The 15,380-nt window shown below is 42.1% G+C and overlaps 1 protein-coding gene across 1 annotated transcript in view; it reads right to left on the bottom strand.

Moving 5' to 3' along the window:
• Window positions 1-8,066: 8,066 nt before the first annotated feature.
• The window catches only part of LOC138948538 (zinc finger protein on ecdysone puffs-like), a 32,206-nt gene continuing 24,892 nt past the window's right edge, over window positions 8,067-15,380 (bottom strand). Inside the window, exons 9-13 of the mRNA XM_070320092.1 lie at window positions 15,126-15,231; window positions 14,134-14,255; window positions 12,746-13,132; window positions 9,782-9,952; window positions 8,067-8,421 (exon numbers count right to left, since the gene is read on the bottom strand). Of these exons, the coding sequence (XP_070176193.1) occupies window positions 8,236-8,421; window positions 9,782-9,952; window positions 12,746-13,132; window positions 14,134-14,255; window positions 15,126-15,231 (972 nt within the window). The 3' untranslated portion in view covers window positions 8,067-8,235. The remainder of the gene's footprint in view (window positions 8,422-9,781; window positions 9,953-12,745; window positions 13,133-14,133; window positions 14,256-15,125; window positions 15,232-15,380) is intronic.

The raw sequence follows: 15,380 nt of genomic DNA, 5'->3' as shown, positions 1-15,380 counted from the left end.
CGACTAGAACTCCGTCAAGACGGAGACATGTAGTAAAAAACAGAGTACCAACACACAAAGGTCGGCACAGGTAAAGACAAAATAATCTGTAAAAGATAAGTCATAAGACCTAAGCTTACACAACAGAACAAACTGCTCAGCAGGTAACAAAGTACCCTGCCCGACAGAGCTAACGCTAAAGACCGCCATGTTGAAACTACAACTCCGAGAACGGAGAACAAGCTTTAACATAACACGAACAAAGGCGGCGCAAGCTCAACCAAGCCTGTAAGGAGTAAGTCACTAGACTTAAGCTTAACGAAAGAACATACTGCTCAGCAGGGAAACGAAAGTCGCCTGTCTGGCAGCACTACAGTAATAGTCGCCGAGTTAAAAGTACAACTCCGTAAGACGGAGCACGAAGTACAAAGCCATTTACCAACAAATGCAAATGGCGGCACAAGCTATAACAAGAACACGTTACAGATAAGTCACTAGACTAAGCTTGAACAACAAAATAACTGCTAGGCGGGAAAACGAAAGTCACCCGCCTGGCAGCACTACAGTAAAATCCGTGTAAAGAGAACGACTCCGTAAGACGGAGCACAAAGTACGACGCCATTTACCAACAAATGCAAATGGCGGCACAAGCTATAACAAGAAAACGTTACAGATAAGTCACTAGACTAGGCTTGAACAACCAAATAACTGCTCAGCGGGAGAGACAAAACATGTCTGAGAGAGCAACAGCTCTCTCCCGCCCAAGTGAAAACCAAAACAAACTCCGAGAAACGGAGAAAGACATTTTCACAAGTGAACAGTTACCATAAACAAACGTTGTAAACCAGAAAGATCTCACCAACAGCTAGCAAGATGAACCAGGGTCAAAAGGTCGTCCTCACAGGAGACCCAAGGCTGAAAAGCCCAGCAAGTACCAACACGTCTGTACAGCACGGTGTTGAAGAAGGGAATGAGTTTGCCGGTGATATGTGCCGCGCATGCGCGGGCTACCGGTGAGGGGAGGTAACTACCAGGGCCTTGTTGTCAAGGTTTTGTTTTGATTTGGGGGTTACCTCCCCCTGTTTCCAGGGTTAGTACTTCAATGTCTTACGCATCAAACTGAAGTTAATGCTATTTATGTGAGTTGTAGTAAGAATATGTTATTTAATTCATGTTATGTTATTCTTGAAGCAGCATGATTTATATCTCTATCCACCCATTGTTCAGAAGTGAATACATGTATAACTATTTTATAGATGTCTGGTTTCAACTGCACAGAGCTTTGGAGAGATTCAATTACTGTTCTTGTCATTTTCTTGCATGTTGTAAATAGAGATATCGCAGCTATTTGCAAGGCGCGAATGTCGTGTAGCATGATGGTGTAAACATGTACTGCGATTCCGTGAAACATGTTTGCAAATTAAGGCAAATTTTAATGTCAATTTTTACGTTTTTGCAATGCATGAATGGTAATTCAAGCGTAGAATGATATAAAATTATCAATTTTTTATCTTTGACAACACTGGTAAAGTGGCCTAGCGGGACATCGGCCCCGACATTTCGAGGCCCCGAGGCCTTGAGTTCGAATCCCTGCCAAGTCGTTTATTTTTTCGGCTTGATCCTTCTTGACAATTATGCTCAGCTCTGCGAGAGCAAACCGGATGTTACCACTGCAAAATTCAAGCGTTGACTGAAGCTCTGAAGGTCATACACGCCGTATTGGTGGGGTTTCGGGTAGTGTTTGCTGTACAGAAATCTGTACATACCGTACTTTACGGGCCTTATCTTTACGGGTCATAAGGCGCGACTTTTTTCCTCGAGTTCGACCCCTGCGTCTTGTATAACGAAGCGCCTAATCCGTGTATGAAATACGAAAAAAATCAAAGAGACCGCTTGAGTACCAGTCAAACAACTTGTGATAATGCATGTTTCAGCTACTAGGTACTGCCCTGCCTTTGATCTGGCCGCACACACAGATTTCCACTCTGTTAAACTCGGTCACTGACCGGTCACTGACCCCGATGCAGGAAGTGTTTCCTCTCTCAGATATGACAGGGGAACCACCTCTCATGGCAAAAACTGGGTCATTGACCCCTGGGAAGAAGGTCGTGTCTTTTAACAAGGCCACCCAGCTATCACAATGCCTTTGATCTGGCCGCACACACAGAGCACACATATTTTCACTCAGTTAAAGTCGGTCACTGACCGGTCACTGACCCCGATGCAGGAAGTGTTTCCTCTCTCAGATATGACAGGGGAACCACCTCTCATGGCAAAAACTGGGTCATTTTGGTGCGCCCTATCGGCCCCCTGCGTCCAATGGGTGACTGGATTACAATTTTTTTTTAAAAAGAAGGGGGTGCGTCTTAGATAACGAAGCGCCTTGTTACCCGGAAAGTACGGTAATTTTGTCCCTATTTTTCAACCTCGTAGCCCCAGAAAGTCATAAATAGACCACAGCTTTAAAGGGAGGGTTCTACTGTACCAAATATGAAAAACGTTCACCCTCAAGTTCAACTCCTTTTTCTGTACAGAGACACATTCACAAGTACATGCTATCCATCAGACTCAGGAATGTTGTTTCGGGTTTGCAGTCAAAACTCTAAACTCTGTAACTTATTCCAAATTGCCACGATATTTGCAATCATTTCAGCAGAGCTGCTCAACTTTCTCAAGATGGAAGAAAGATGATGTCAGGGACTGTCTAAAAACTTCTGACAAAACTGCTCAAACTTGTGTGGTCATTTTGGCAAATTTGTCAAAGAAAATAAAACCTAGCAACATCCCTGAGACTGGTGGCTTCAATACCAAAGGAAGGTGCTTTCACAAACAATCCTTTCAATCACCAGAATGGATCACTTCTTTATGACATTCAACGTGCAATGTAAGGTCACATATTTGTAGCTGTAACATACATGTATGGCAAAAATGATGCAGAACAAAAACAAAGCAGTCGTTGAGTAGAATACTCTACACAGACCTACAAAGACAAGACTCATAACCCCTGTGGTAACTCAGAGCTTGTTCGCTTTCTGAATCTGCACTTCCGTGCAACAACCAGTATCACATCTAGAATACATGTACAAGAGAACTCTGTTTTGGGTCTGCCAGTGAAGGTCCATGCTTTCAGGGCACACTCCACCACTGTGGCAACTCGGAGCTTGTTCGCTTTCTGAATCTGCACTTCCGTGCAACAACCAGGATCATATCTAGAATACAAGAGAACTCTGTTTTGAGTCTGCCCTAAGGTCCATGCTTTCAGGGCACACTCCATCCTGTGCAGACGATTGGGCCGACCATCTTGCCAGGCTTTACATTGGATAAGACCGTCCCTCCAGACTTCACACACACACCTTCTTCAGCGTTCCAGAATTTTCTGGTGACGTGTGAGCTCGTTTCTTTCTTTATTTGGTGTTTAACGTCGTTTTCAAGGTTATATCGCGACGGGGGAGAGGGGATAGAGCCACTTGTCAATTTCTTGTTTCTTGTTCACAAAAGCACGAATCAAAAATTTGCTCCAGGGGCTTACAACGTAGTACAATATATGACCTTACTGGGAGAATGCAAGTTTCCAGTACAAAGGACTTAACATTTCTTACATACTGCTTGACTAAAATCTTTAAAAGAAATTGACTATATTCTATTCAAGAAACACTTAACAAGGGTAAAAGGAGAAACAGAATCCGTTAGTCGCCTCTTACGACATGCTGGGGAGCATCGGGTAAATTCTTCCCCCTAACCCGTGGGGGGTGTGTGTGTGTGTGTGTGTGTGTGTGTGTGTGTGAGCTCGTTTGCCCATTTGGGTTCCTCAAACTATACTCTGAGAGCATAGTCAGCTTCACTCCGCTTTCATTGAGTAGGCATGCTTGGTATTTTCGTGATTCCATAACCCACCGAACTCCTACATGGATTACAGAATCTTTTCCGTGCGCACTTGGTCTTGTGCTTGCGTGTACACACGAAGTGGGCTAAGTCACTTAGCAGGTCTGCACATAAGTTGACCTGGGAGATCGGAAAAATCTCCACTCTTAACCCACCAGGCGGCAGCGACCGGGATTGGAACTCACGACCTAGCGATTTGGAGGCCGACGTGTTACCACCACGACACAGCGCCCGTCTTACCACCACGCCACAGCGCCCGTCTTACCACCACGCCACAGCGCCCGTCACACACACACCAAACATCACCAGCCTGGGTTCTTGTTGTGCACAGTGGGAAGCAGTCATGATGTTCATTTTTGGTGTGTGTTCAAGTGGATGGATGTTACAGATCTGAGAAAGTGATGTGAATCATTCACAAAGACAGCGCTTCCTAAGCTCACCCATATTCCAGGACTAAAGTATTTCAAAGCAGCAATTTACATGAGCTAAAAACGTGTACGAAACCGGCACAAACCAGATAAAAGAGGAATGAACAGCAACAGTGTATGAAAAACAGGATACTAGCGAGAAGCATATTAAAACAAGACAACAAAATGACGATCAAAGTACAAATAAATAACTTGTACTTTCGTCGTCATTTTGTTGTTGCACAATTCAAAATTAAAGCTTCTGTAAGTACATTCACTCCAAATACAAATTTTCACATAAGGCCAACAACAAAAAATTGTCTGTTTCTGGTCACCCGACCGACCCTACATTTTGGCGCCGACCCTAAACTTTTTTTTTCCAAACTCAAAAAATTTTTTTTTTTTTTTGGTGGTAAAGGACAGGGTGAGAAAACGAACAACAAAAACGTGTGAAAACGAAAGTCCGCTGACGATTTCAGTCTTTGTCACAGATTTGTAAATGTGTTGAGTGTCTTGTCTCTATGTATAGTGAATCCAGTCTCTTTGCGCGATTTTTAAAGTTAGTTTTATTGGTCTACATTTGGGGTAATAAAAAAAAATAATAAAAATAAAAAATAAAAATCCCTACCTACCTACCCTATTTTTTTGTAGCCATGTTACCAGAAACAGACAATTTTTTTTTTTTTTGCCTAAGCATTCAGGTGGGGATGGGACAGGATGATATGCTCAATGCATGCACTATGCACACACACAAATCAATGGCTCCACCCCAACTCCTTAATCTATAAACAAATCACGTTTTTAAATATATTACACTACCAAGAAAAAAAGTTTGGTCTAACCTGGTTGAAACTTGAACAACAACTCTAGAAGATATTCAGTGTAGGTACTAATCTTACCATCACTGCTCATTAAATACTATTAGCCATGGATATTTCTGTCATCAAAACAACAATAACACCTCATCCAGCATTCTCATTTAACAACTGTTTTAGCAAGCCTTTATGTTAATGATACGCTTGTTAAACCCTCTATCAACCTCCAAAGGGAAGTTAGATACAGGGCATCAGAAAGACCACAATTCATCTATTGATTTGTTCTGTGCAATCATACTGTACTAAAAAAAGCGATTAACCCTTTACAGAGTGTCTATTTTTAATTGTGCAACTTTTCATGCACTGGATTACTCACTACTGGTAAAGTACCTGTGCTTCCGGACAAACTAGTTAAACTAATTCCTCCCCCGAAAGCGGCGTATGGCTGCCTGAATCAGAATGGCAGGGTAAAAACCTACCAGTGCGAAAACATGAGTGAACGTGTGAGTTTCAGCCCATGAACGAAGAAGAAGAAACTAATTCTGCGAGACCCTTGCCTTAAATTCAGTCCTCAATGTTGGCTCTAATAAACTTCTGAACTGTACTGTCATACCATGATAAACTCTACACCCAACGAATTCAAAGGCATTAATAAAAACAACCCTACAATTCCAGCAGGACCTTCAGATGCAGCATGCACATCAGCATCAAACACAGCACAATCTTTTACGCTCTACAACATATTTGATCTGTAATACTGAACCAACAAATATCTGCACACTTACTCAAAACCCTTCGCATTCTTTCTTTCTTTATTTGGTGTTTAACGTCGTTTTCAACCACGAAGGTTATATCGCGACGGGGAAAGGGGGGAGATGGGATAGAGCCACTTGTTAATTGTTTCTTGTTCACAAAAGCACTAATCAAAAAATTGCTCCAGGGGCTTGCAACGTAGTACAATATATGACCTTACTGGGAGAATGCAAGTTTCCAGTACACCCTTCGCATGCACATGAGTGTAATATAATAAAATTAAAAAACCCAGGCACATTTAATAACCATACAAACAAGTCTATTCTTTCTTTCTTTGGTGTTTAACGTCGTTTTCGACCGTTCAAGGTTATATCGCGACGGGGAAGGGGGGGGGGGAAAGATGGGATAGAGCCATTTGTTAATTGTTTCTTGTTCACAAAAGCACTAATCAAAAAAAAGCTCCAGGGGCTTACAACGTAGTACAATATATGACCTTACTGGGAGAATGCAAGTTTCCAGTACAAAGGACTTAACATTTCTTACATACTGCTTGACTAAAATCTTTACAAACATTGACTATATTCTATACAAGAAACACTTAACAAGGGTAAAAGGAGAAACAGAATCCGTTAGTCGCCTCTTACGACATGCTGGGGAGCATCGGGTAAATTCTTCCCCCTAACCCGCGTGGGGTAAACAAGTTTATAAAACCCAGTGTTGATATGAAAGGCATATTTAAAAACTCAGCTTTGTACAAAAACGAATGATCGGTTGAAGTGTGTGTGTGGATTTACAAATGGGGTAGGGGGAAATTGGTCACAAAGGGGGATAGTTATGTTGGGGTGGGGGGGGGTGTGTGTGGGGGGAGAGAGAATACTTACTGAATACAGTAGCAATTCAAGGTAAACTGAACATAAACTGACAGCAGTCAGAACCAAGGTATGATGTTTAGAGTCGGCAGCCTACAAAATGTTATTAACTCTTTCAAATAAATGAAAACTTTGCCGTCATTTTGAAAGCTGTGCCAAACTTTTGTTCACAGAGGGAGAAGGAAAAGCCAAGGACTGCTATAAGCTACAGAAAATTGCCAAAACCAAACAAACTAGAGGCCAAAGAATACATGACTATCAAAAGGAATGAACATATGCAGTACACGGCAACCCCTGTTATTAAGACTGCCAAAAATCTGAGAAAATAACTTCTTGAAATGGAGGGCGTCTTAAAATGGAGGTAAATTTACACACATTATAAACAGAAAATCTTCAAGTGCAAAGCCTTAAAAGGGGGCTGGGGGGGGGGGGGGGGGGAGGGGGGAGGGGAAGGGGAGGCGGAAGTCCTTAGATCAGAGCATCTTAAAAAGGGGGTAGTGCCAACAGTGGGGAATTACATCAATCAACAAAATACTGTGTACATTTCAAGGATGAAGGTGGAAGTTTCGACAGGGAGATGAAACGAGTAGCGGTGAGTGATTATTAAGGTGTTCCCCCATTTCTTTGTCGCCTCCTTTGCAGCAAACGCCACTGGCAAGATAACAGCAATGAGTGTGATAGGCAACAATGGTCAGTTTTGGAACTTGTGGTACAACAGTCAATGTTGTTTTCTCCAAGCATTTACAAAGGAATCTAAACTACCCAACAACAGAAAAACATAACACCATGTTGATAATTCAATAATGAGACATTTTGTCAGATATGGTCATACAGCTGAAACCTACATCAACTCAAAAATGACACATGCAGAATGTAATGATGGAAACCAATGGCTCTTTCAAAAGAGTGTCTGAGATTTTAAGATGACACACACACGGGTGAAAATGTACAATCCCACATTGTTTTTTGTTCATTGTACTTTGTGATATTTTTCATCTTACATCTACAAATATGACACTTCAAGCTGTTTTTACAAAGTATTCACTTCACTCTCGAATCCTCACTTTATTTCCCACATATTGAATCATTGAAGTGACTTTTTCTGGAGAGACAAGACAAGATGTTCATCCCCGCTGTCAGGGTGAACACATGCACATTTTGTGCAAAATCTGAACTGGTAAAAAAATTCAATTCACAAAACGAAGCAGAAGCCTTCCCCTTTAATTCCTCTTTCTTTGAAGTTCACAGCAATAAGGTTCAAACATTAAAACTGAAAAGAGACTGATCCCATCAAAATAAATTCATTTTTCATAGCTTGAGAGTCAGGTGCCTCATTTACAACACTACAGCAACAATCGAGGAAGACCACCAACACTACTTTATTCAGTACAAAAAAGATCAAAATCAAACCTCTCATCTTTCTACAGCAATTGTGTTTTTCCACTGCTCAATATCTTCTCCATTCACTCTCTTTGCTCTTTACGTCCGTGCTTCCTTCCTGCTTCTCATTCAGATGATATGCAAACGTTCTCATTTGGCCGTCTTGCGTCCACGCCTGGCTCTGTTAGCGGCGCCGCCTCTCCCACGCCCCCTGGTGGGGGTTGAGGTGCTACGAGGACTGACGTTCGCACGCGTTGCTCTTTTGTCGTCAGGCTCTTCCGACTCATTTTCGTTCTCTGCAGCATCTTCTTCGTCATCCTTGGTGTCATCTGCAGCCTGCAATGCAAACAGAAAGGTTTGTATATTTTATAAGAAAGTTAAAAAGACGAGAACTGAAGTAACTCAACTAAACCGACAAGTGTCTGATGAATTATTCTCAAAAGTGCTGTAATCATCACAAATATGGTATAACTGGTACATACATAATAACAACACTATGCTAGACTGTAAAATCGAAGGGCTTACCAAATGGATCTATTCACAAAGATCTACAACAGACTTTTCTCTGAAATCCAAGAGCTTTCTCTAATACATTTGTTTTCTGTGTTTTGTCAATGACAATCATGAAGCTTGCACATGACATTGTTTCAATGCATTCAGTTAGTCTCACTCTCTCTCCCCCCCTCTCTCTCTAATGACAGGTTGTAAGACTAGGCCGTGCCTAAACCCTCTATCCTTATGTACTAACTAGCAGTCAGGCCCGGCTTCGCCCGGGTGTTTCTGATCTTCCCTCTCTCTCAGAAACTTCTAGAATCTTATTCCAATGAGAATAAGCGATAGATGAAAGTGTGAGCTCATACATTTGGATTAAAAGGCTGGGACTGACAGTGTGAAAGCATCACCATCAACACACTCTTTTTGCTGAAAAATAACTTTTTGACTTGAGTTATCTCCTTTTCTTAGGAAAATTCTAGATACTTGAAAACCAGGTCTAACATCGACTCTATATATTCTGTAAAGACTGATCAGGCGTGCCTGCATTAGAAGAGAAGATACCTCCCTTCAATGTATACAAAGTAAGAGTTACCTCCCTTTGCTTCTAGAAATTTCCTGAACTGTCCGGTTAACTTTTCTTCTTCATTTCTTCTCCTCATAGGAGCGATAGAGAGTCTGTAATATCACTGGCATTATGTGCTTGCTACATGTGATCACCAGGCACTGAACTGGCCTTGCACAGCAGGGGGCAGGGTTAGTGTGTGTGTGTGTGGGGGGGGGGGGGGGGCGGGATGATAGCGGGCGGGGGGTAACCCTTGAGAATTACACGGTATACTGGTTTGATGAGTTACCTCCCTTCCGTGGGTGACAAAGCATGACTTACCTCCCTTGTACTATGTAGACTGTATTGATAGATGGGGAGGGTCATTATCCGAGGAAGGAAACAATGTCTGGAGAAACTAAAACCCAGGTGCACATCTGCGGCACCTAGGGAGTGTGCATGCAAAATATCTTGTTCCTGCCTCTTGCCATCTCTGAGGTATGGCGACCACAGACACACAGACACACAGACAGACACTCTCTTTTATTATATGTATAGAAGATAAATCAATCAAAACCTCTATCCTTATGTATCAAAGAACAATCAATTAAGTCACACACACACACACACAAAACACTCTTTCAATCTCTTCCTCCTCACCAGCGAGTCTTCTTGGCTGGACTCCTGCAGCAGCTGTGTGGTACTTTCTCCAGCAGTAATACTGAAACCGGATTCATCAACGCTCTGGTCACCGCCCTCACCAGTTTCTGCCGCGCTCTCCGTCTCTATGGTGTTGTCAGCCGTCTGGTACGCATTGTTCTCCTCGGTGTCCTGTAACAGGCAACACAGCAAAAACAAGGAATTAGAATTTGAAAAATCACTTGTATTTTCTTAAAAACTTCATTTATTGGTTACTCTCTGCGTATGTTGTGATGGTTGTTTTACTCTCTCACTGTGTCAGGACGGTTGTGTTTTTTTGCTCCCTATGTTGGTATAGTTGTATTACTCTGATGGTTGTTTTACTCTCTCACTGTGTCAGGACGGTTGTGTTTTTTTGCTCCCTATGTTGGTATAGTTGTATTACTCTGATGGTTGTTTTACTCTCTCACTGTGTCAAGACGGTTGTGTTTTTTTGCTCCCTATGTTGGTATGGTTGTATTACTCTGATGGTTGTTTTACTCTCTCACTGTGTCAGGACGGTTGTGTTTTTTGCTCCTTATGTTGGTATAGTTGTATTACTCTGATGGTTGTTTTACTCTCTCACTGTGTCAAGACGGTTGTGTTTTTCGCTCCCTATGTTGGTATGGTTGTATTACTCGGATGGTTGTTTTACTCTCTCACTGTGTCAGGACGGTTGTGTTTTTTGCTCCCTATGTTGGTATAGTTGTATTACTCTGATGGTTGTTTTACTCTCTCACTGTGTCAGGACGGTTGTGTTTTTCGCTATGTTGGTACAGTAAAACCTGCGAGCAAAGGACGCTCTTGGGGAGCCTTGCCACAGACCTTTGTAGCAAGGTGTCCTTTCTTATGAATATGAATGCGCTAAAAAAAAAATTGGAAAAAACCCACCAACAGCCAAATGAATTACATGATTGTTTGTTAGTGGTACATGTAGTTTTATTGTATGTATGTGTGCATGTTTATATATAAATGTAAATAGAGTGTCTATGCATGTTTAGTTCTTTCATTTTCTTTCATTACATGTAATAACAAGAAGGGCAAAGCCCATACGACTCACATGCTTGACCTTGACCTTTACATGACCTTGACCTTCAGGGTCAAGGTCAAATAACTAAACCTAGCAATGACATCATACACTAAGAACTGCTTTACACATTTTTCCTACCAAAATACATGTGACCTTGACCCAAGGTCAAGGTCATCCAAGGTCATGCAACACAAAGCTGTTAATTCAAGACATAGGAAGTACAATGGTGCTTATTGGCTCTTTCTACCATGAGATATGGTCACTTTTAGTGGTTCACTACCTTATTTTGGTCACATTTCATAAGGGTCAAAATGACCTTGACCTTGATCATATGTGACCAAATGTGTCTCATGATGAAAGCATAACATGTGCCCCACATAATTTTTAAGTTTGAAACAGTTATCTTCCATAGTTTAGGGTCAAGGTCACTTCAAAATATGTATACAATCCAACTTTGAAGAGCTCCTGTGACCTTGACCCAAGGTAAACCAAACTGGTATCAAAAGATGGGGCTTACTTTGCCCTATATATCATATATAGGTGAGGTATTGAATCTCAAAAACTTCAGAGAAAATGGGAAAAATAGCTGTTTTTTAGGCAACATTTATGGCCCCTGCGACCTTGACCTTGAAGCAAGGTCAAGATGCTATGTATGTTTTTTGGGGCCTTGTCATCATACACCATCTTGCCAAATTTGGTACTGATAGACTGAATAGTGTCCAAGAAATATCCAACGTTAAAGTTTTCCGGACGGACGGACGGACGGACGGACGACTCGGGTGAGTACATAGACTCACTTTTGCTTCGCATGTGAGTCAAAAATGAAAACCAAAACTTGATGTTCAGAAAAACAATTGTTAATAAAAATTCCAAACTGTGCATTAGTCATGCAGAAAGTGACAAAGAGAAAAAGTTCAAGGATAGTCTGCAACATGTATGTACAAAACCACAATCAGTAATTTTGGCATGATGAGACGAAGACGAAGGATGAGACGAAGATGCATCACAGTACAGAAAGTAGAAACCCGTGTTTTTGTTTGTGAGTTCACGGCATCGACCAATGAGCGTGCACCATACAAAAATCAACTTCTTTCAAGTGCTGTCATTGGCTTACAAAATAAGCTTCTCGCGCGTTCACATCGCCAGCGAGATTGTATTTGCAGAACCAAGATGGCGGACCAGCGTCTGCTAAAAGCTGTCTGCTTCAAGGGTTTGTCCGTTGTTGACAAGTAACGAACCCAATCGGGACCAAAAAAGGGTGTCCGCGTCCGCACCTTTGAGGTGTTCGCTCTTTTAAGGTGTTTTTGAGTGTAAAATACATCCGTCCTCACTTGAATTGTCCGTTATGCTAAGGTGTCCACCGAAATAAGGGTCCGCTAGATGCAGGTTTTACTGTATAGTTGTGTTACTCTCTTACTACTTTTATGGTTTTGTTACTCTCTCCCTTCTTTAGTGACTTTACACGTGTTCAGTGAACTTGTAAAAAAGCAACAACTCGTAAATTCATAACCAAGACACCCAGTGAAAGTGACAGAACAGCAGCAAAAGAAAGCAATCAAAAGGGATCAAAGAGACAGAGATAAAGCAAAGCACAGCATGTCCAGGAAAGAGAGCATCAAAATAAAACACACAGAACACAGAAACTGACAGTATTGATACTGACTAAGATGAGGTATACTAGCAGTTCTGCACAACACATCCTGGGTCTGGCATTTATTTAAAGGAAAGTGTTTCCAAGCCCCTCTTGTTTGGGGGACTTTAAACCGAAAATCAAAATTGGTATAATATGTGATATTAAACACAAGCTTCGCTTATTCTTTCCAGTCATTCAAATCAAGTGTAAAAAAAAACACCCACCAGAAGCGCAGGACAAAACTGCTAAAATTTCACCCACAAGAAAAGTCAGCTAAACTCACATTGAGAAGGTTGTCCTCTTCCATCTCAGCGTCGTCATCCATGAAGTCTAGCCCCGTCCCATCTGCTGACAGCATGGCGTTCTCATCCTCCTCCTCCTCCTCTTCATCCTCCTCTTGGCCATTTTTGTCCACCTCCTCCTCCTTCCCCTCATCTCCCCCTTCCTCCATGCCCTCTTCTTTGTCATCATCAGCGTTTTGGGCGCCAGAATCCTGTTTGGACTCCTCCAGGCTGCTGTCCTTATTGGTGGTTTCTTCTGCACCATTTTTCGCTTTCTTGGCCTTGGCTGCTGCTGCTGCCTCCTCCTTTTTCGCTTCCTCTGCTTCTGCTTTTTCCTTGGCGTCTCTGTCTGCTTCTGCCTTGGCTTTCAGTTTGGCGTAGACAAACCTCTGTGGAACGTTCCAAAGACAGATGTTTACCAAAATGACCTTGGCTTTAGAGGGTGATCAAAACATACAAACAGAGGTAAAGTAGTTACAGACAATGACAATAAAACTATCTCAGCTTTGTCAAATGCGCAAATAAGATAAGCACAATAACCAATAGCAAGGTTGAAATTCAATGTGCTGGGAAATTCACAGCATACAGCAAAGTGTTTAACAAAGTGGGTGGCTGAGTGGTAACGCACTTGCGCTCGGAAGCGAGAGGTTGCGAGTTCGACCCTGGGTCAGGGCGTTAGCAATTTTCTCCCCCCTTTCCTAACCTAGGTGGTGGGTTCAAGTGCTAGTCTTTCGGATGAGACGAAAAACCGAGGTCCCTTCGTGTACACTACATCGGGGTGTGCACGTTAAAGATCCCACGATTGACAAAAGGGTCTTTCCTGGCAAAATTGTATAGGCATAGATAAAAATGTCCACCAAAATACCCGTGTGACTTGGAATAATAGGCCGTGAAAAGTAGGATATGCGCCGAAATGGCCGCGATCTGCTGGCCGATGTGAATGCGTGATGTATTGTGTAAAAAAATTCCATCTCACACGGCATAAATAAATTCCTGCGCCTTGAATATGTGCGCGATATAAATTGCATAAAATAAAAAAATAAAAATATAAAAAAAATAAATCCCTGCGCTTAGAACTGTACCCACGGAATACGCGCGATATAAGCCTCATATTGATTGAATCATATTGATTGAAGGTGGCTCATTTACTCTGACCATATACATCAAAAGAAGACAGCGGCTTCACCATAACAAGATTTCAACAGTCATCTACAACTGGTTAAACACTAATTATTTCTTTCCTTCCACTCCTCTAGAAATATTTCATCGGTGTTTGTGCCAAGAAAACCAGCGGATACTGGTACAGTGTATTCAATTTCTAGACAACAGCATGCAAACAGTTGAAAGAAAAAAGTGATTTCTTTTGGGCTGCCCATAGAAAGAACATTACCTTGTATTTAGCATAGTGTGCCTCCGTCTTGCAGTGAGTGTCTTTAGCGGCGGTCTCATTGTTGTAGAACTTGTTGCACAGCTTACAGAAGAAGCCGCTCACAGGGATCACACAGGTTTGTCCTGCAACAGTGTCACATACAGGCTTTCATTTACTAGTGCGCCTTGTGCCATTGGCGCATAACATTTCAAAATGTCCCATTGGAATTCCCTTCAGTGCGTCAAAGGGCGCACTGAGATTACTGCGCCACCCCCGTGCACACTTTTCACGGGAGTACAGTGTTCGGAAAGACCTCAGCAAAAACGAGTGCCAAGCCGAGTAACTTGCGAGTTTGTGAAACGGGCTGTGATTGGCTTTTAAAATGTAATTCATTAGTAATAGTATTAGTATTCAAACATCCTACTATCTGTGCGGGACCGATCTGTGCTTGCGCGTTTACCTCTGTGGAAACTGTCAACACACGCAGTATCGATCGAAACACAGACCCACGTGAAAAAGCAATGTCCCAACAGAATTTGGTTGAGGGGGACAAATGTCCCATTGCCTTTTTCTCCCAGGCTAAACCCTGCACATTTTCACATATAGTGTATACTTCAACCCCAGTTTGTCACATTCAAAGACTAAATGACAGATCACTGAAATAATTGTATGTGCCTGCCTCCTGGGTTGTACTGATGGGGTTTGAATATTTGCTATAATTCTTGACATCAAAACAGGCACATACCAAAGATGCCATGATCTGCCTTCTCTCAAAAACACTCATGACATTGCAGGAGCTGGTTTGGTATGACCCACGTATCCAGAGCTCCCCAACTTGTACGGAATTCTTTATTCTTTTTTCACATTTTGTTAAAATTCAGATGGGTGTAAGTACCAGAGTAACGACCAACTCTGATCTGGTTTAAGGGAACCCATGTCAGGTGGCTGTCAACACAGATAACAAGAGATGCATGTTCACAGCACCTCATTCCAGCTTCCATGCACACACTTACCAACAGCAACTTCGGGGTCAAATTTAGCCAGACTGGCTGGCATCTCCACTCTGATTGGTTCTCGCTTCTTGACCACTGGCTTGCTGTCCTTCCTTTCAGTACGGCGCTGAAAACAATATAAATGGGTTTTTTACCAAAATATGTGACGCAGATCAAGAACGTCATTGTTCTGCAAAACTGCACTAGCGGTCGAGTTGAACAATGACTGTCACAATCTATGACATGTAGTTGGAATTCTTTTAACTTTAAAGATTG

The sequence above is a fragment of the Littorina saxatilis genome, linkage group LG15 (assembly GCF_037325665.1).
Source record: "Littorina saxatilis isolate snail1 linkage group LG15, US_GU_Lsax_2.0, whole genome shotgun sequence".
Taxonomy (NCBI): domain Eukaryota; kingdom Metazoa; phylum Mollusca; class Gastropoda; order Littorinimorpha; family Littorinidae; genus Littorina; species Littorina saxatilis.
This window is presented reverse-complemented; position numbering and strand designations above follow the sequence as displayed.